Genomic DNA, 22,325 nt, shown 5'->3' with positions numbered 1-22,325 from the left:
CATAATAGTAGGACATATGACAGTTTCTTTGATAATTATACTAGGATTAACTATTTAGAGGTTCTTTTACGAAACTGCGGTAAAAAGGGCCCTGCGGTAGCGGTGGGGGCCATTTTTGCTGTCTGCCAGGGCCCTTTTTACTGCAGCAGTTAAAAAGCCCCTAAAAAAAGACATGGCCACGCAGTAAGATTATTCTTACTGTGTGGCTATGCGGAGAGAGCACTTACCCAGCAGTAATTGATTAGCGCCAGGTTAGTGCCATGCTAGAAATTACGAAATTATTTTCTGTTGCGCCAGAGATGGCGCACGCTCGAGGCGGAACTATTGTCGGCAGCCGTATTGGGCCGGGGTAGTTCTGGGTTGCCATGCAGCAACCCTTTAGTGAAATAGCCCCTTGGCTAGTAGCTCTTCATAGTTAAAACAGTTTGTTACTCGATTGGTTACCTCTTTGAAAACTAAGGCGAGTATAAACTGTGGGCTAGATACTATATATGGCAACTGAAAAATCTGCACTGAAATAAAGTATTCCTAAATTTAGGCGTACTTTATAGAATAAGTCTAAATTTCCATGTGGATTAGAGAATATGCCGAGTGCCCGTCCACACAACTAAATTTAGTCATTGGCAGTTACGCCAAGCAAATTTTGGTATAAATCCCGACGCCTTAATTAGGCACAGACTGGGTGTATTCTATAACAATTTGCATAGATTTGAGAAATGCCGATGACCCGCCCATTCCACACACATGGCAATGGCCCCTTTTTTAACTATGTAACTTAGAATTTACACGCATCACGTTACAGAATAATGCCAATTAGTGTCAATAATTGCTTAGTAAGTGGCAGTTATCTGCACTGATTGACTTGTTAACTAATTAAGTTACACACGCAAATCTGGAATACGACCGGATTTGCGCACAACTTAAGTCATAATATATAGAATCCAGGGGGTATGGTATGTATTGCACATTCTTCACTGAACGCTCTCTCTACAGTAGTTTGAATCTGCATTCCATGAAGAGATTAACAAAAAAAGTCACCCTGCAGCTCGCAACAGAGAAACCCATTGTAAGGTGTTGATGTCTGGTCATTGATAAAGTGGTGTCCAAAGGAAAAGTGTGCCTGTAGAGACTGGATTATTGGGAGAACAAGAACTGGTGCAGAAGGCATCTGGACATAGAACTGGAAAATGGATTGACCCACCTTTGCACATCAGGCATCAACCCTCCCTCCCTGCCTTCAAACAAGCCCTCAAGACCCATCTTTTTGCTCTTCATTTTCCCCCTAACCCCTGATTGTAGATTGTCTCCTTCCACCCATTCTTTTCCTTCCTTTCTTTATGAGAAATGTGGTAGCCATGTTAGTCCACTTTTAAAGGTAGTGGAGGAGTGGCCTAGTGGTTAGGGTGGTGGACTTTGGTCCTGAGGAACTGAGTTCGATTCCCGGCACAGGCAGCTCCTTGTGACTCTGGGCAAGTCTCTCCATTGCCCGCCGCATTGAGCCTGCCATGAGTGGGAAAGCGCGGGGTACAAATGTAACAAAAAAAAATAAAAAATAAATAAATAATCTATAAAAATAAAACATGGAAAAGAAAATAAGATGATACCTTTTTAATTGGACATAACTTAATACATTTCTTGATTAGCTTTCGAAGGTTGCCCTTCTTCGTCAGATCGGAAATAAACAAATGTTGGTAGATGACAGTATATATAAGTGAAACATCAAAGCATTTCAGTGGCAGTCTAACAGGATGGGGGTGGATAGGTGAGAGGGAGATATGCATGGAGACAGGAGGGTGACAAACAAAGAAGTACATTTCTATGGTTTATAATGGGCTAGAAAACCCATATCTTTAATTCCTGTCTGGTGGATGTCAAAATATTTAATCATTCTGACTTCAAAGGTCTTACGTTCCTGCATTGTTTTAAAGTTTCCTTTCAGGATTCTTACTATGAAATACAAAATTAGCTGGGAATCATGACATGTCCATAATACTTTTATATGTAGGGCCCCTTTTGGGCTTACTTAAACTGGCAAGCCCTTTGTCAGCTCATCTCTATTTCCTCTTCACACACCACCATTCTCTCATTCCGGTCTTGAATAATTTGGCCTCTGATTAATTCCTCCTTGGTTTTTCCAGGATAATCTGCTTTCTAGCACCTATAATAAACTTCTGTGCTTGAAGTATTGTAATTGGTGTCTTTTGATCAGGTATTCCTTCTCCTTTTGTCCAGAACAATGCATCTGCTTTCTTGTTCTGGAATCCTGGCAGATCAAAACAAAATTGAACTGGAAGAAGAATGACCAATGTACATATCCAGACTTCATATTCTTGATGCTTGAGAGATAGATTAAAGGCTGACTTGACTTCCCTGATAAATCAGCTGCTTCTGTACAGAATCTTTTAATGAAGAGAACAGGAATTCTCCCTGAGAGGCCTCTTAAAATAATAATTAATTCAGGAGAACACGATCAAAAGAACACCACAGTGGAGAGCATATTCTGTATACAGGTTTCCTACTGGAGCTGGCAAGGAATATAGAGCTATCGATTACGTGTTCAAAAGAAGTATTGTATACAAGAGAACGTAATAGTATAGTGGGGTTTTCTGTATCATACACATTTTAGCTAAATGCACTTTAATAGTAGCAGATCTTTGTCAGCATTACGCAGAAAAATGATTCCTGTCTGAATAAAGGAAAATGACATCCTTTCTGACACTTACAACTCATGAAGTGTGATTGTGAAGTAATAGTTGTCAGACAACATTGTTATCCAGCTATCACAGAAACCATAGAGGTTTATCTATGTTTTAGAATCAACCACATGTACCTAAAATGCTGCAAACAAATACATTTTTCCAGTCTCAGTATTATAATATTGAACCCGACTGTAGGCATGGCCAATATACATGTATCTTAACTTTATTCACCAGAAATGTCATATTGATGGACTGAGTCCGCCTCTGCTGCAGGTATTTATATACGTTTTCATATACATCCTTCTTGATAATGAAAACAATCAATGAGGCTCACAAATGAAATCACTATTCAGGACCTTCCCTTTCCCACTCTCCTTAATAAACCCTTTAACATTTCCTGGTTACAAACATTTCTCCTAATTCCCCACATGTCTAGATCTAACCCCTTATTGCTATCAAATGAAAATTAAGGCAGTCATTCTACAATTCATAAACCAGCACTTAAACTTTTATCTTACATAAATGTCTAAGATACCATTTTAGAAAGCCAAGATACGCTCATCAAAAACCCAAGTGCATGCAAAAGCCAAAGGGCATAGTCTGGGTGTGTGCTGGGCAGCACTAGGGCATGCCTAGAAATACACATTTATTCCCCATTTTAGGAGAGTAATAAATGTTGGCTTCCTAACAGATCAGTGTCAATATTTACATCTGCTATCAAGCATGTTTAGGATTTGTCTATCTGCTGCTATTGTGCAGCACTCAGTGGAAGGATTAGAGAAGGTTGCCCCCTTAATCCCCAGTGGTTTTTGTCTACTCCCCCCTTCCCATAGCCATACAGGTAAGGGATACTATTTTTTGAGACAGCACTGGAAAAATACAAGTTTATATTTCAAAATAGCAAAGATAGATGTATATGTGCTACAAAATACACGTTTATGTTGCTATTCTACAACAAAAATGTGTGTGTGTCAACTTACACATTTATGTGTTGGTATTCCATTGAAATGTTTTACTTTCTTTTTCCAAAATGGATATTTATGTTGCATACACTCCGTGCATAAATATTCATTTCTCCTATATTTTAGAATACTCTCTGTCATCAAACCTGACCTGGACTTCTCAATTCGGATTTCTGTGTTCTTTGTAAAATGGGATTGTAAATGAAAAACCATGCATCTACCCCAGTTTTATCTATTATTCTGACATTGTGGGCAAAGCCAACTTTTTAGCGCTTTATAAAAAGACCCTTAATGGTCTAGCAAGTGTATTTCAGGAGATAGTTTTGTCTGATACTTCCTGAATGCTCTTGACCTCCATTTGTAATGATGGGACTTCCAGTAAGCCCCTCTGGCTAGAGTACAGATTGTGTTTTGGAGTGTAGGGCACTTATTTCGGGGCCAGATATCTAGGGGCATCTTCATGAATAGCCAATATGATCGCTATGCCCCGTGTCTAATGTCTTACATTATTGTTTTGCTATTTTTTGGTTAGGTGGTGGGCCCCGTTTGGAATCTGTTGGAGAAGATGATGAATTGACTGTGGAAAATGGTGATCCAATTTGTGGAATGCCAGGAAAACTTTCCCGAGGATGGAGAAAGCATTCTCTGCCCCAACAACTAGATTCAACAGGAGTCAGGCAGGTTAGTTAATGTGGAAAGATGCTATATTTGTCAGTTTTATTAATCATCCCTATCAACAGACCCAAGGTGATTTCCAACATAAGTATTCAAATATGCTTGTATATTTGGGGTATAACTTGTAACAGCACAGTGGTATTGGTCACAATTTACAGTTAAGACACATGTAGCCTCTTTATCTGGGCATACATCAGGTTTCTGGGGTTTTCATAAATCCAGGTCCCCACTTCTCTGAGCTATGGTAAAAACGTGGTTTCTCTGACAGGGGAAAGGGCAAGAAACAATCCACTTCAGGATCTAAGACATATTGAGGGGCATAATCGAATGCGAACGCCCATGTGCAAAAACGTCCATCTCCGGAGACGGCTCCGTGAAGAGGCAGAGCGAACCGTAAAATCGAAACTAGATGTCCGTCCATCTTCGGTTTCGATTATACGATTCGGCCCGCTGAAATCCCATCATTTGTGTCGACTCTAGAGATAGACGACACAAATGGTGAGATCGCTGGACCTAGAGATGGCCATCCGCGGTTTTCAGCGATAATCGAAACCGCTGCCGGCCATCTCAAAAACGGACCTAATCCAAGCCATTTGGTCGTGGGAGGGGCCAGCATTCGTAGTGCAGTGGTCCCCCTTAGATGCCTCTATGCCAGCCTCAAATATCATACCTAGCTCCATGACAGCAGTATGCAGGTCCCCGGAGCAATTTTAGTTTAGTTGGTGCTGCGCGGGACCCATGCAGAGAGCAAAAATCGGAAGAAAAAAAAAACATGCAAGTGCAGTCAGGGACGTCCAAAAAAAAACATGCAAGTGCAGTCAGGGACATCCAAATTAAAACGATAGTAATAGTGGGATTTGAACCAGCCACCTTCTGATTACAAGACCTGTGCTCTAACCACTGCACCACTTATTCAGGTGCCTAGACCACCTTCCCTTTCCATTAAGTCCCTTCAAGTTTCTGTCAGCCAATCACAGCTCGTTTAGCTGACACAGATGTCAGGTAAATGAGCTGTGATTGGCTGACTGAAACTTAGAAAGGGGTCGAAAAATGACTGCTACTTGGAGAGGCAGAGGAGTGAATAAATGGACGGACTGGACTACAAAGGAAGAAAAGCAGTGAGCCTGGGGTGGAGGAAGAGATTGAAATCTACAGGAGGGTGAAAGTAGTAGCCCAACACCACCTCCGCAGCCAACCGGGCAAGGAATACAAGAGAAAAGGTAACCTCCATGACACAGGGCTGTGGCTGAAGCAGAGTCTTCAGGGGAAAGCCAAGTCTCAGTTAGGGCAAGCAGATAGATAGTACGAGAGATAAAAAGGTCGTGGATGTAGGAAAGTTTGTTGCAAACAGAGTGAGCATTACTACTACTACTACTATTTAGCATTTCTATAGCGCTACAAGGCATACGCAGCGCTGCACAAACATAGAAGAAAGACAGTCCCTGCTCAAAGAGCTTACAATCTAATAGACAAAAAATAAATAAAGTAAGCAAATCAATTAATGTGAACGGGAAGGAAGAGAGGAGGGTAGGTGGAGGCGAGTGGTTACAAGTGGTTACGAGTCAAAAGCAATGTTAAAGAGGTGGGCTTTCAGTCTAGATTTAAAGGTGGCCAAGGATGGGGCAAGACGTAGGGGCTCAGGAAGTTTATTCCAGGCGTAGGGTGCAGCGAGACAGAAGGCGCCAAGTCTGGAGTTGGCAGTAGTGGAGAAGGGAACAGATAAGAAGGATTTATCCATGGAGCGGAGTGCACGGGAAGGGGTGTAGGGAAGGACGAGTGTGGAGAGATACTGGGGAGCAGCAGAGTGAATACATTTATAGGTTAGTAGAAGAAGTTTGAACAGGATGCGAAAACGGATAGGGAGCCAGTGAAGGGTCTTGAGGAGAGGGGTAGTATGAGTAAAGCGACCCTGGCGGAAGATGAGACGGGCAGCAGAGTTTTGAACCGACTGGAGAGGGGAGAGGTGACTAAGTGGGAGGCCAGCAAAAAGCAGATTGCAGTAGTCTAAACGAGAGGTGACAAGGGTGTGGATGAGGGTTTTGGTAGAGTGCTCGGATAGAAAGGGGCGGATTTTACGGATGTTGTAAAGAAAGAAACGACAGGTCTTGGCAATCTGCTGGATATGAGCAGAGAAGGAGAGAGAAGAGTCAAAGATGACCCCAAGGTTTCGAGCTGAGGAGACAGGGAGAATGAGAGAGCCATCAACAGAAATAGAAAACGGGGGGAGCGGGGAGGTGGGTTTGGGGGGGAAAATGAGAAGCTCGGTTTTGGTCATATTTAATTTCAGGTGGCATTGAGACATCCAGACAGCAATGTCAGACAAGCACGCTGAAACTTTGGTTTGGATGCAAGGTGAGATATCAGGAGTAGAAAGGTAGATTTGGGAGTCATCAGCATAGAGATGGTAGGAAAAGCCATGGGATGAGATTAATGAACCAAGGGAAGAAGTGTAGATAGAAAAGAGGAGGGGACCAAGAACAGAACCTGAGGTACGCCGACAGGCAGAGGGATAGAAGTAGAAGAGGATCCACCAGAGTGAACACTAAAGGTGCGAAGGGAGAGGTAGGAAGAGAACCAGGAAAGGACAGAGCCCTGGAATCCAAGAGCACATGAGAGTGGCAGGGAAGAAGGGGGGAGGAGAGGAATAGAAATTAGATTGGAGACATCACAATCAGACCTGCATGAATAGGATGAGAGCTGATATGGAGGACCAGGATTGGGATTGATATCCCCAGCAGAGAGCAGGAGAAGGAGCAAGAGAATATGGAGAAGAGTAGGAGAGGCATGATGACAGCAGATGCCCTATCTTGGTTATGCTTTTGGTGGTTGTTGCCTGTAAAGTGTAACTAATTACCACAGCTCACCACAGTTCAGTGTTTCTCATTTTCCATGGCCAGTCGATATTGTACCTGATTTTCTTTGGGTCAATGTTCCCAATAGCCTGTGTTGTGTTTTTATCATCTGATAAACAAGATTTCGACCAGTTACCATGCATGCAATAACATGTTAGCACAGCTTGGTAAACAAGCCTTTATATTTTCAATATATTTCTAAATTTATTCCATAAATCTTTATAAAATCATGGTTATTAGCCATGGCTTTAAATACTGGTAAGGTAAACTTACAAAAGCTTAGTTAGGGCTGAGGTTCATAAAACATGGAGTTCTAGATATAACTCAGCTCTCTCCTCCTCATTCTGTAACTTGGCACCTAAATTTAAACACTGTTGGCATTCTTAAATTTATAGAATTCTAGCATTTATGTGAGTAAATGTGCATTGCACCCATTAAGTGCTGAGTGCTCAGCTCTATTCTGTAAATGATGCATATAACTTGCTTACTGTATAATTGCAAGTGTAATGTTCACAGGGAAGGTGCATGGTAAATTGTCACATTTAGGTGTGCCCATATACGACTGCTTTTGGAGTGGCATAAGTGGACATGCCTAAATATAAGTGTGTTGATGCCAATTTATGCTGGTATTTTATAATGGAGTGGAGGAGTAGTCTAGTGGTTAGTGCAGTGGACTTTGATCCTGGGGAACTGGGTTCGATTCCCACTGCAGTTCCTTGTGACTCTGGGCAAGTAACTTAACCCTCCATTGCCCCAGGTACAAAATAAATACCTGCATATACTATGTAAACCACTTTGAATATAATTGCAAAAAAACACAGAAAGGTGGTATATCAAGTCCTATTCTACTACTACTTAACATTTCTAGAGCGCTACTAGGGTTACGCAGCGCTGTACCATTCCCTTTCCCCCTTTCCGTTATAATGGATTCTTGGCACCTAGATACCATTATAGAATTAGTGCTTGGCATGCTGCTAAATTTAGTCATGTGGACGGGCACTCGATGCATTCTATAAACCATGCAGAAATGTAAGCGTACTTTATAGAATAAGCCTAGGGAGCCGAGCGGCAAGATGGCCGACGAGCTGTGAGCTCCGTACCGCTCGAGCGAAGCCCCGAAACCAACGGCACCGGCACCGCTTCCGATGGCTCTAAGGGACATCGGAGGGTAGCGGAGACCAGGAAGCACCTACGAACGGCCCCACCATAGAAGCTGGCAGCCCCCGCGCAGAGTTTCTCACGACCCGCATTTTCAAGATGGCGGCGGCAGCAGAGAAACGAAACCAGTGAAACCCAGAGGCCAGCGGTGATCGGGGGAGAAAGGACGCACGCGAGGGGAGAAGTCAGAACCTGTTAAAAACTGGAGGCAGAGCAGTGCAAATCGGAAGCAGGCACAGCAGATCCCTCAGACGCAACGCGAACCCCGGAGTAGAAGCGAGGCTCAGACGGGCTTGAGCAGGCAAGTGACAGAGAACAGCAGAGAGTCTGGGGGAGGCACAAGTTTTTGTCATTTTTTTTTTTCTCTCTGAGGCATATCGTGGGCGCAAGTTTCGGGCAGGATAGTGCTGTATATACTTCCTGATTGCCCCCCCCCCCCCCCCCCCAGTCTGGGGGTGAAGGTTTCAGACGGTAGCCTTGAGTGGTATAACGTTTCTCCCACCCCATCTCCAAACCTGAGAGACCGCGGAAGGTACGGGCTGAGTGCCAGAAGAACTTCGGAGTGCCCCGAGGCCGCTGAGAATACACATAGGAGCTAAGTCCCCACAGAAGTTAGACAACTAAAGTCTAGTAAATTCGGGAGGCAAGTTGTGCGGAGGACGCATGTGAACTGGTGAGCTTTGTGTATGGAGCAATATTTGAAACACATGTCGCCTGGGACTACTCGCAAGGGGACAAAGTTTGATAAAGAAAAGCCCACACCTCTCAGGCCCAACCATAAAATGGAGGACTTGAAAAGTTCAGTGGAGGTAGAGTTTACCGATAAACAGCTGGCACAAATAACAGCAGCGGTGAGTGCGGCCCTCAGCCCAAGACTTGATCTGCTGGCGGGGCAATTAAAAAACTTGGAATCATCTGCAGCAGACACGGAGAGGAGGGTGGGAGAGGCGGAAAATCGAATAGCCGCAACGGAGGACTGTTGTGCACACAATACACAGGAGATTGCCAGACTCCAGAATCAGCTTAAGCTGCAACAGGAAAAAATAGAAGACATGGAAAACCGTGCACGGAGATGTAACCTGAGACTCGTGGGAATCCCTGAAAAGATTCCGGAGAAATCGCTGGGATATCTACTGGAACAGTGGTTGAAAAAAGAATTGGCTCTCTCTGACAGTTACGGAGAGCTGTGTATTGAGCGAGCCCACAGGTTGGGGCGCTGGCAACAAAACTTGCAGAGACCGAGAATCGTCATCATTAAAGTGCTCAATTACCTGCACAAGGAAGAAATCATGCGGGGTTACAGATTGAAGCGAGATTCCCTTATATATGAGGGATCCCAGGTAAAGATCTTTCAAGACTATTCAGCAGGAGTACAGGAGCAGAGATGCCGTTTTCACCCCATTTGTTCTGCATTGGCTGCTAAGAAGACCAGATTCATGCTGCTCTATCCAGCCATTTTGAAGATTCACCATCTGAACCAGTGGCGTTCTTTCCAGACCACACAGGAGGCCCAGCAGTTCCTAGACAAGGACATGAAGGAGCCCGACACATGAGATAGTACTGGGTATGAAATTTGCTGGACAGTCGGGTGGCCCCCTCCTACGTTTCTCTGTGGGTGGGGGCCACGGACCCAGAAGTGATGAACAATGTGGGGGTTACTTGAAAGTTGTGGTTGTAAGTTAGTTGTTAATGTTTTCTTGGTAGGACAGTTACGATGGTAAGAACACAGAGAAGTTTCAGTGGCTGTGGGGGATTTGGGATTTGTGAGGGCCATCTGACCATGAGTTGGGTGGCGGCCTGAGGGGTGGGGTTCGAAAAATAAGTAGGTGCTGATGGGCCAGGGGCTTCCAGGAGTGAGAGAAGTCCGAGACAAGAAGAAGACTCTGAAGAGTTACAGGGGGGAGGGGTGGGGGGAGGGTGGGGATGGGATACAGGGGGAAATAGAGGGGGTAGGGATTAGGGGGGGCACAGATCATAAATATGCATGCTGTGAGGATGTGAAGGATGAGTGGTGTGATGAAATAGTTGTGATAAAATGGAAGGACGCACCGGGGAGGTGGTGGCTGGGACACCTCGCCGTTGAGATTATAGGAATATCATATGGAGGCATTGACAGATATGTAGAGACTATATGGCTCCACTACAAGTTTTAACTTGGAATGTGGGGGGTATACATTCACCAGTTAAGAGGCAAAAAATTTTAAAAACTCTGAATGATCAAAAGGCGTCAATTGCATTTCTGCAGGAGACACACTTAACACAGGCAGAACATACTAAATTGAAACGTTGGTGGGTAGGCGAAATTTTTGAGTCACCAGCAGTGGGAGGGAAGGGAGGAGTGCTCACATTGGTAAGAAAAGGAATACATGTGGAGGTTGACAAGGTAGTGAGAGATGACAAAGGGAGATATGTGCTGGCATCTGTAGTGTTGGATAGACAACGGGTTATACTTTGTAATATCTATGCACCAAACACATTCGAAAAACAATTTTATACGCAGCTTATTCGTACATTGCAGGGTTTGGGAGGGATACCCATTATAATGGGGGGAGATTTTAATGAGGCAGCAGATCCAGCACTGGACAGGTTTAAACCAACGGGGAGAGAGCTGGCCGGACCTCGGAGGGGAATAGCGGCGCTAGAAGAGGCATTTGCTGTGGTGGACGTGTGGAGAACACTTAACCCGCTTGAGAGGGACTATACCCATCTATCGAGGGCTCACTCCACTTGGTCTCGAATTGACTATATATTTGTCACAGAGGACTTGTTCACACAGGTGGATACCGCTAGGATCGGTCCAGTTGTGGTCTCTGATCATGCCTGGGTAATGGTGAGATTACAGTTAGATGAGGGGAGGAGAGGCGACAAGGTGTGGCAATTTCCAAGCTGGTTATATCGGGATGGGCAGTTTCTTCCCCACTTGGTTCAATGTTGGAAAGACTTCAGTAAGACCAATGAGAATCATAGGGAGGATCCAATGCTCTACTGGGAGACTGCTAAGGCAGTTCTCAGGGGAGAGACTATAGCATACACAAGTTTTAAACAGAAAGTGAGAAAACAAGAGATACTTAGATTAGAGAAGAGAGTAACTATGCTGAGGCGACAATATAGTGAGGGACATTCGCAAAGGCTTCGGGTTCAGCTGTTAGAGGCACAACAGAGTCTTAATGAGCTAGTGCATCGTATAGTTCAGAGGTCCCTGGCCTATTATAAGTATCGGCTGTATAAGTTTGCTAACAAGGGAGGGAAGGTTTTGGCACAGGTGATGGGCAGGAAGGCAGGCTACCGTAAGGTGCTCACGCTGGCAAATGAACAAGGAGCCATGGTACATCAGGATAGTGAAATCTCAGGAGTATTCAAGAAATTTTTTGAGCAACTGTATCAGCCGCAAGATGACTTAGTCACGCTTAGCGAGACTTATCTGACTGGTATAGATCTACCTAGATTAGAAGATGAAGAACTCTGGGTATTAAATGCAGACTTTATGGTGGAGGAGGTGATGTGGGTAGTTAAGCAGAGCCCCTTGGGGAAGACACCAGGCCCGGACGGAATGTGTAACGAATTTTATAAGCTATTGCAGACTGAAGTTTGCCCGATTCTGACTGAGGTCTTTAATTTAACAGTTCAGCGGGGATCCATGCCATTACATATGAATCAGGCTCACATAACAGTGCTATTAAAGCCGGGTAAGCCAGCCAATCGCCCAGAATCATACCGACTGATATCACTTTTGAATTCAGAGGCTAAATTTCTGGCTAAATTGTTAGCCAATAGGTTGGCCAGGTATCTCCCTGCTTTGGTGGAGGAACCGCAGGTGGGATTTATAAGGGGAAGGAAAATAGCAAAGAACATGCGAAGAATAATTCTAGCTTTGGAAAAAGTGCAGAGGGAGGGAACACCGGCAATGTTAATTAGTTTTGATGCCGAAAAGGCTTTCGACAGGGTGGACTGGGGGTTCCTTTTCGAAACACTTAAGGCGTATGGGATGAATGGATTCTTTCTACAGGCTGTTAGGGCATTATATAATGACCCTCGGGCGCGAGTCTTGGTCAATGGTCTAGGGTCGGAGTGGTTTCCTATAGGCCGGGGAACGCGCCAGGGATGCCCTCTCTCTCCACTCCTTTTCGTGTTAACACTTGACCCATTGATACGAGAGATTGGGACTAATACAGATATACAAGGAGTACATATTCGAGATAGGGTATTTAAAATTGCGGCATTCGCCGATGATTTGCTGGTGTTAATTACAAATCCAAAGAGGTCCTTGGGATATCTTATGGAAAGCATAAAGGAATATGGAGAATTTTCGGGGTTACACTTAAATTATATGAAATCTGAGGCCCTGGCGAGTCCGGAGGTCAGGAGGGCAGACTGGGAACAGTTCCCGCTGCGCTGGGTGACTGGATCCTTTACGTATCTGGGTATCCAATTAACAATAGATCCAGCAAGGCTGTACGCCTGTAATGTTCCTCAGTTATTGCAGAACACAAAGGTATAGTTGGTCAAGTGGACCTCCTTGCCGTTGTCACTGATGGGAAGGATACATTTGTATCGTATGCTGGTGTTCCCGAAGTGGCTATACATGTTACAAACATTGCCAATACGGTTATGGAAAAAAGATTTAAAAGCCCACCAGAGACAGGTAAATCGTTTTTGTTGGGCGGGGCGGAAACCAAAACTCAGGTGGAATAGTCTTGGCGGGACCCAGGTGAGTGGGGGACTGGGGATTCCTGATATGCGCACATATAACCAAGCATGTCTGCTCCGCCATCTGGGAGATTGGGTTTTGGGCACGGCTACATACACTGATACACAATTGGAGCGCCTGTACTTTAGCCCCTGGCACCTTAATTACCTCTTGCACACAAAATTTAGTAATCTCCCGCAAGGGGTAAAACGTAGCTGCCTTTTGCAGCCTTTGCGATATTTGTGGAGAGAGGTAGCGGGACTTTTAGGGCACAATCCGGAGCAGAGTGTACTGCTGCCCATTATGGGTAATGGGGATTTTTTGCCTGGGAGGGAAAATAAGGTCTTTCGAGACCTGGAGAAGAAGGGAGTGATACTTTTAGAGTATTTCCTACAGAGAGATGGGAAAGTCATGACTTATTTAGAATTTGAGAGGCTCTGTACTGGAGGAATATTAGCGAAACTAGCTTACTACCAATTATCACATTATATATATAGCCTCCCCGCCGCAGACCTATTACCAGAGTTTGGGATGAGTATCAGGGAGCTCCTGGCCGGGGATGCAGCTGGACAAATATCAGTGTCCTGGTTTCACAAGGTGCTGATAGGGAAACAACCTAAAAGAGATGTTAAACCATTAGCTGAGAAATGGAGCCAGGAGGCGGGAAGTAGAATAATAGAGGGGATTATATTAGCCGCGCTTCAGGGAGGAGTAAGGGTGGTGCATAGTTCTGAGTTACAGGAATGCCACTTTAGAACTATCCATAGGGCATATTTTTCAGCTAAACAGGCGTGGTATGCGGGTGTGGTGGAAACCAGTGAATGCCCCAAGTGTGCAGTGGACAATGCATCGTTTCTCCACGGGGTGTGGCAGTGCAGGGTGATACAGGGGTTCTGGTCGGCTCTCTCCCGGTTCCTAAGTTGGGTCCTTGGATATCAGGTGGACCTGTCCTTTGAGCGGGTTTTATTTAGTTCAGTGAGGGTTTTGAATAGAGTTTCCCTAGAGGAAAAGATTTTTCTTAGCAAAGTTTGCATTTTGGGGAAAAAATGTATTCTCAACCATTGGATCATGGATAAAGGCCCCTCTTATTGGTACTGGAGGAACAAGCTTCATGAGCTGATGTTATGGGAAATGCAGGATGCTCGTAGCTCACCAAAGAGGCGGCAGCGGTTCATGAAAGTCTGGGGGGCCTATTTGCAAAAAATATCCCCAAGAGCACGGAGTCAAGTATTGAATGTTTTAGGTTAGATTGGGTGCATGGAAGAGCTGTGATAGGAACGAATGGGTCGAGAATTTGTGGTAAGCCGTCATTGCTGGAAGTTAAAGGTGCGATGAGTGGAAAAGGAGGTTGGAAGACTCAATTCTTACTGTCATGTTCGCTACAGTACCCACATGAGAAGATTGGGATATCAAGTTGGTGTAGGGGGGGTATGTTCTGTGTCTATCACATGCTCACTTGCTACTAAGTGGTGCTATAGTGAAGGGGAAAGGGGATAGGTAAGAGGGAGGGAGTTGGGGGGAGGGGTAGGGGGGAAGAAAAGGTTGACTGATACGGGATAATGTTTAATTGGCATTGGGAGTGCTGTCGAAAGGTATGTTCAAGTTTTGAGTTTGATTTGTTGCAAGTATATAATGTCATAATATGCGTAAATCCTAATGGTAAATATTAACAAGGGTTCAATGAACATGTACTCCACAGTGGTGACTTACTGCGACGGGGGGCTATAAGAGCCAAAAGCCCCTTGCGCATCTTTGTCAGCAAGACATCAAAGGAGTGGGGCACTGTTGGAACCTTTTTGACGACACAGCGGTGCTTGTTATGTGGGCAACATTATGTTATATAAAGGATTAAGCGGGTTAGAGATTTAATATTGGTAAGCACTTGTTGGAGTTTTTGCATAACGTTGGGATTGGAATGGGGTTGGGGTAAAGGGAAGGGAGGGGTTGGGGGGAGGGAAGAGAAAGGGGGGGGAGAAAATGTATGGAACTACATGTTTAAGAAATGTTTCATTGTGAGTTAACTGCTGTATTTGATGTTATTCCATCAATAAAATAGATTTAAATTATAGAATAAGCCTAGGCATATTTTTTTCATCAACATGGATTTCTAAAGCATGCTGTTGACAAAACTTTGCATCTTGTTCTGAAAGAGCTAAATTATGTGCATGCATTTAGACATACACCAAGAATTTCCTAGAATTCCTTAATGTTTGATAATTCTCACTTTTCAACGGACTGTTCTCTCATGTTAAAGATCATCAATAATCAATTAGATATATTAGCAACTAAATTTACAGACCTAACTACTTTTTTCATCTCAGATTTTCATTGGACCCCAATACCTTGGTCAGATCACAGTAGCCTCTTTTTTAAATTGCACGGGAAGAAAATTAATGGTCATTCCAAATCCTGAAATTTGTTACATTCCTTTAAAACTAGAGGTAAAATTGGCCTTTTAAAAGTTTGGTCCAATGAGTCATTCTTTGCATTACTTACCTCAAACCCATCCCTGATTTCATTCAGCAATGGAATGATACTTGTGACTGTCAAATCTCGTCCGTAAAGATTAACTCGGTTCAATGATGATCTTTCACAAATGAAATGTAAATGCAGAAGACAGGAGAGAAGGACAAATCCACTGAACAATGGATCACTTGGAAAAAACTTTTGAAAATCTACAAAGTATGATCTCCAAAGCGAAAACCTACTACTACTACAAATCATTTCTATAGCGCTACCAGTCGTACGCAGCGCTTTACAATTGAACATGAAGAAAAGATAGTCCCTGCTCAAAAGAGCTTACAATCTAAATCAGGACAGACAGGACAAATAAGGGATAAGGGTAGGACAGACAGATAGGACACATAAGGAAAGGGGACTATTGAAGAGGAAGACAAGATAAAGGTTACGAGCAGGTGACAAGTTAGGAATTAAAAGCAGCATCAAACAGGTAGGCTTTAGCCTGGATTTGAAGGCGGTCAGGGATGGAGCTTGACGTAATGGTTCAGGAAGTCTATTCCAGGCATAAGGTGAGATAAAAGGAACGGAGTCTGGAGTTAGCGAGGGAGGAGAAGGGTGCAATTAGGAGAGATTTGCCTAGTGAACGGAGTTCCTGGGAAGGAGTGTAGGGAGAGGTGAGGGTGGAAAGGTAGTGAGGGGCAGCAGAGTGAATGCACTTATAGGTCAATAAGAGGAGCTTGAACTGTATACGGAAACGGATAGGGAGCCAGTGAAGTGACTTCAGAAGAGGGCTGATATGGGCATAGCGACTTTGGCGAAATATTAGTCGTGCAGCAGAATTTTGAACAGATTGAAGAGGAGAGAGATGGCTGAGTGGAAGACCTGCGAGAAGCAAGTTGCAGTAGTCCAAGTGAAAGGTGATGAGTGTGGATGAGGGTTCTTGTAGCGTGCTCAGAAAGGAGAGGGTGAATTTTGGCGATATTATAGAGGAAGAAACGACAGGTTTAAGCAATCTGTTGAATATGTGCCGAGAAGGAAAGGGAGGAGTCGAAGATGACCCCAAGGTTACGAGCAGATGGGACAGGAAGAATGAGCATGTTGTCGACAGAAATAGAGAGTGGGGGAAGGGGAGAGGTAGTTTAGTGGAGGAGTGGCCTAGTGGTTAGGGTGGTGGACTTTGGTCCTGAGGAACTGAGTTTGATTCCCACTTCAGGCACAGGCAGCTCCTTGTGACTCTGGGCAAGTCACTTAACTCTCCATTGCCCCATGTAAGTCGCATTGAGCCTGCCATGAGTGGGAAAGCGCGGGGTACAAATGTAACAAAAAAAAAAAAGATAAGGAGCTCAGTTTTGGACATATTGAGCTTCAGGTGGCGGTGAGACATCCAGGTAGCGATGTCAGACAGGCAAGCAGATATCTTGGCCTGGATTTTGGCTGAGATTTCTGGTGTGGAGAGGTAGATCTGGGAATCATCAGCGTAAAGGTGATATTGAAAACTGGGGGCTGAGATCAGAGCACCAAGGGAGGAAGTATAGATGGAGAAAAGGAGAGGTCCTAGGTTAGATCCTTCAGGTACACCCACTGAGAACGGGATAGAGGAAGAGGAGGATCCACCAGAGTATGCACTAAAAGTACGCTGAGAGAGATAAGAAGAAAACCAGGAAAGAGCAGAGTTCTGAAATCCAAGTGAGGACAGCGTTCCAAGGAGTAGGCTGTGATCAACAGTGTCAAAAGCAGCAGAAAGATCGAGAAGGATGAGGATAGAGTAGAGCCCTTTGGATTTAGCCAGGAATAGATCATTGGAGACTTTAGCAAGTGCTGTTTCAGTTGAATGAAGGGGGCGAAAGCCAGATTGGAGTGGATCAAGAATAGCTCCTACTATTCTAAATTCATTGGTGATACAGTAGTCAACCCAAGGAAAATTTACTCATTACTTTACAGTTTATTGGACACTCAACTAATAACCAATTCAACTGATCCCACACCTACTGCTGACCACTTGGCTATTTATTTTAAAGAGAAAATAGCTAAAATCAGACTACAACTTAACAATACTCCTTCATCTATAGACCATTACCTCTATTTACATGATTCTTTACTGCCTCATTCACAAGCAGATAGAATCTAGTCCGTTTTTCATCAAATCACTACAGATCAGGTCAATCACGCATTATGCAAATATGCAAATTCACATTGTCTGCTTGATACATGCCCTACATACCTAAAGTCAGCTCCTGATTTATTCTTACATCATTTGCACTCAAATCTTACTTTTATGTTGTCTAAAGGTTTCTTTCCCTCTGACAATGGCAATATTATTTTGACTCCTATACCTAAAAATACCCAAACTAGCCTGTTTAGTCTTAATTCCTCTTCTTGCTAAAGTAATGGAAGGACTTGTCATGTGCCAACTTATGGAGTATCTCCAGCTTCATGCCATTTTGCATAGTTCACAATCTGATTTTAGGCCCTCTCAAAGTACAGAAACTGTGCTTATCACCCTCTTAGCTAACTTTAGGAAAGAATTAAGTTTTGGCAACAAAATATTGATTGATACTTCAGTTTGATCTATCCAGTGCCTTTGATACTGTTGATCATAATATTCTTTTAAATATTCTTGACTGTTACGGAATCTGTGGAGTTGTCCTGAACTGATTTTCTAGCTTCTTAAGGTCTAGGTCGTATAAAGTCAAACAATCAGGTGTATTTTCTTCCACTTGGTCTCCTGTCTTTGGGGTCCCTCAAGGTTACCCTCTTTCCCCCATCTTGTTTAACATTATGATGATACTTCTTGGTTATCTTTTAGAAAAACATGGTCTTTCAACATACAAATATGCTGATGATGTCTCCATTTAAATCCCATTCTCTAAGGAATTACTTGAAATAATGCACATGATTAGTCTATACTTAATGCCAAACTCAGGGTTAAATTCTCAATAATTAGCCATAATACATCAAAATACCAATATCACTTGGCTAATACAATGTTTCTTTACCAAATTCAAAACAAAACAAACATTCCAAACCCATTCATACATATATTTAAAATTACAATCTTTATTACAAGCTCATGTTCTAACAGTTAGTAAAACACTCTATTTGATGTTCTCATAACATCCTACCCTCTCCACATTTTAATATGCACAGTGCCCTATTGTCCTTCTCCAATCATAGTTGTTAAAATCAGAACAATTATAAAGTGCCATTGGAAGTCCCAGGTCCGTTATCTGTTTCAAAAACTCTCTTGAAAGTATGGCATACCCCTAATCAGCAGCGCTGAACTTCCAAGCAATTAATTCGCTGTAAATCCTGAAGGCTTTGAAGAAGAACCACTGATCATTGGTTTCTCCCTGCCCATCTTCAAGTCTTTACTTAAAACCCACCTCTTCAATGCTGCATTCGGCACCTAACACTTACCATTCGGTAAATCCAAACTGCCCCAATTTGACTGCCCCTATCGGACTGACCGTTCACTTGTCTATTAGATTGTAAGCTCTTTGAGCAGGGACTGTCCCTCTATGTTAAATTATACAGCGCTGCGTAACCCTAGTAGCGCTTTAGAAATGTTTAGTAGTAGTAGTATCATTGGAAGAAGTATAGGATATCAGACATCAGCTCCATCAACCTATACTTTAAAAGTTCTTCTGGTCCCATATATCTTTTTTGGTCCCAACACTGGCCATGTTTCCTTATAACTTCATCAGGAAACCTTACACAACCTCTAATCTCTGTCAGGCACACTTTGAGCCTATCAGCATCTGGTGTCTCTACCTTATTTCCTGCAATTCACGGGTCATATATATACCCACACCCTTTTCTTAATCTCGTTTCCCATCTAGTCCTGCCTAATTATGCTCTTGCCTATCCACCCTCAATTATTTGTTTGTCCTTGAGATAGTCTAAATCCTTGGTTACTTACTGCACATGTATTAATTTGCTTCTTGAACTTATTGTAATTTGTGTTATGTTCTGTATATTATTATTATGTTTTATTCACTTTATTGTTTGTAAGCCACATTGAACTTGAATCTGTTTCGGGCTAATGTGGGGTATAAATGTTGTGAATGAATGAATAAATAAATAAATGTGCACATAATTTTGCAATTAAGTGCACTGCTGAAAACGTATGCCTATCAGTTTGAAGGGCTTGTTTTTGTTGACCCTGTAATATTAATATTTTAGGAATACCATATTGTAAGGAAATCAGTGCGCTCAATGAGCACAACCCATGTGGAGTCACCCTGGAGACTGGCCCAGCCATCCATTATCTCTAACATTGTGCTGATGAAAGGACAAGGCAAGGTAAGACTCTCAACAAATATAAAGAGTAATAATGTGCATTGCTTTGAAATGACATGGGAAATGTTAAAAATGTTTCCTATGTCATTCCATATTATTTTTAACCCGAAACAATAAGAAAAACCCTGAAATTGTGTGGTTTTCCCATTTTTGTTGCTTAGTTGTCATTTATTGAAGTGCTGAGTAGCTGGTTATTGCTTCAACAGGCATCTACTGAAGAATAATGAACCTGTACAGCAGTCTAATTACAAAATTGTCTGACAACACGCAGAAAAAAGAGTGAGTGAAAGGGGAGAGAAAGAAGATGCTGGACCAGTGAGATTGAAGGCTAGCGAGTGAGGGTTTTCTTGCAGTGCATTTGGTGTATACAATTTGTCATGGTGGAGAAGAGACTGAAGAGCTGCTCGTTATTGACAAGTAATGCCTTCATGTGCATGTAAAAATGGATTTATATGTCATAAATGACATATATTTTAAACTCAGTTATTTCAACCACTTACCAACACTACACTACATACACACCTATGGAACAATTCAACATCAGGTCCTGCAAAATATTCTAAAACCATGTCTGATGTTATGACAAACTAAAATTAAATTAAAGTGTTGACGTCACCCCAGTAAGGCCAACACACAGTCCTTCCACTGCAAAACACTATGCATAAACTTTGCAAACACACACTTAGAACCTTACTGTACTATAACAGCATTACTCCCTGGACTCAAAAGGTAGCACTCTAAATATTACACTGGGCGGGCCCTAACACAGCAATACACCGCCGAATGAGTAAACAGAACAAACAGGACTACAACAAGATCTCTAAATGAATTCATGCAAGCAGAATACCGCACCTTGGTCAAATACAGAAAACACAGACAGACTCTCAACAATACGAAACAAGGGACCACGGATCAGTAATAGAGGTGTGAAGGCAGAAACACTGAACTGGGAACCTCATGAAATCACTCTCTGCATACAGCAATACTACAGATATAAAAACTGAAATCCAAAAAATCAGAATGCATATTTCCAAAAGCTGATATAACAAAACAGCAAGGATAGCGTAGAAAGAGAGTAGTCCAAGGATGAATGCAAAAAACTTGTAGTAGAGAATAAAAAAGCACATTTTTTCAACTAGAACTACATTTCAAAGTGAAAACATCCAATGATTGCTAAACAGTGGTCTCAGTAGGAGAGCAAAGACTCAACACGGTGGAGGCAGGACCCAGCATCGTCATCACCCACACATTGTGTGCTCCCTGGCACAGGGACAGCTGCCAAACAGTGCAGTTACTTTAATTTACTCTATTGAAGTTCATGAACGTGTGACATGGAGAGATTCATTTGGATTATATGAATCCTGATGCTGACATTTTTGCTGAAATACAGCCATGTTGAGTCTTTGATCTCCAATTTAAGACCCTGTTCTGCAATCAGGGCCGCCGAGAGGGGGGGCAAAATTCCCCAGGCCCGGGCCTCCAAGGAGGACCCGGCGCCGGGGTCAGGCCGCTGGCGCTGCAGTCTGCGGTCTCACCTGCCTGCCTCCATGGTTCCAGGCCCCCTTCATTCAAAGCGGCAGCCGCAGATCGCGTCTCTTCTTGCCTTCCCTCCCTGTGTCCCGCCCTCGTCTGATGTAACTTCCGGTTTCCACGAGGGCGGGACACAGGGAGGGAAGGCCAGAAGAGACGCGATCTGCGACTTCTGCTTTGAATGAAGGGGGCCCGGAGCCGTGGAGGCAGGCAGGTGAGACAGCGGACTGCAACGGCGGGGGGAGCAACGGGGGACGGCAGCGGTGGAGGCGGGGCGGCCTTGCCCCGGGCCAGGCCTAGTCTCTCGGCGGCCCTGTCTGCAATCATTGGATGTTTGCACTAATAACCACATGATTGTGACTTTATGGACTTGTGTGCATTAATAAAGTACATTTTTTTCAACTAGAAGTTTTTGGCACTCATTCTTAGATTACCCTGCCTCTGTCATCCTCCCTGTTTTTTTTTTTTTTATATTGACTACTTTGTGAGGACTTTGTTCTTCTTGTTTTATTTACATTTCCAAAAGCTAACATATTCCAATTAATGAATTCTAAATAAAATGCTTTATTTCTACATTTGTTGTCTGAGCATTTCATTTTCCTATTCGCTTTAGTCCCAGGGCCTCTTTCCTGCTTTTCTCTGTTTTTCCTGTCTTTGAAGGGTCTTCTGTCCATTTGACATTTCCTATCTCTCCATATCAACTATTCATCTTCCCTCTTCATCCCTAGCTGTTCTGTCTATTATCACCTCTCTGTGTCCATGTCCCTATCCCTTCCTCCATGTTCAGAATCTGCCCTCTTAGTGTCCCTATGCTCCCTTATGTTCAGCAATTCCACTCTGTGTGCCTACCTTGACCTGTCCTGCACTTCCCCCGTGTCTCTATCTCTCTCCCTGTGATCAGCAATTGCTCCTGTGTATCCCTATCCACTCTCTGACCAGCATTGCCCTTCTGTGTCCCTGTCCCTACATTCCCTTAATGCCCAGCATCTCTTATCTGTCTCTG

The 22,325-nt window shown here is 43.5% G+C and overlaps 1 protein-coding gene across 1 annotated transcript in view; it reads left to right on the top strand.

Moving 5' to 3' along the window:
* PDZD2 (PDZ domain containing 2) overlaps nucleotides 1–22,325 on the top strand; it is a 307,044-nt gene that overhangs the window by 139,589 nt on the left and 145,130 nt on the right. The window contains exons 6-7 of the mRNA XM_030193000.1: nucleotides 4,194–4,342; nucleotides 19,676–19,795. Of these exons, the coding sequence (XP_030048860.1) occupies nucleotides 4,194–4,342; nucleotides 19,676–19,795 (269 nt within the window). The remainder of the gene's footprint in view (nucleotides 1–4,193; nucleotides 4,343–19,675; nucleotides 19,796–22,325) is intronic.

The sequence above is a fragment of the Microcaecilia unicolor genome, chromosome 2, assembly GCF_901765095.1.
Source record: "Microcaecilia unicolor chromosome 2, aMicUni1.1, whole genome shotgun sequence".
In the NCBI taxonomy this organism is placed as follows: domain Eukaryota; kingdom Metazoa; phylum Chordata; class Amphibia; order Gymnophiona; family Siphonopidae; genus Microcaecilia; species Microcaecilia unicolor.
The sequence above is the reverse complement of the archived record's forward strand: the minus strand, read 5'-3'. Positions and strand labels throughout refer to the sequence as shown.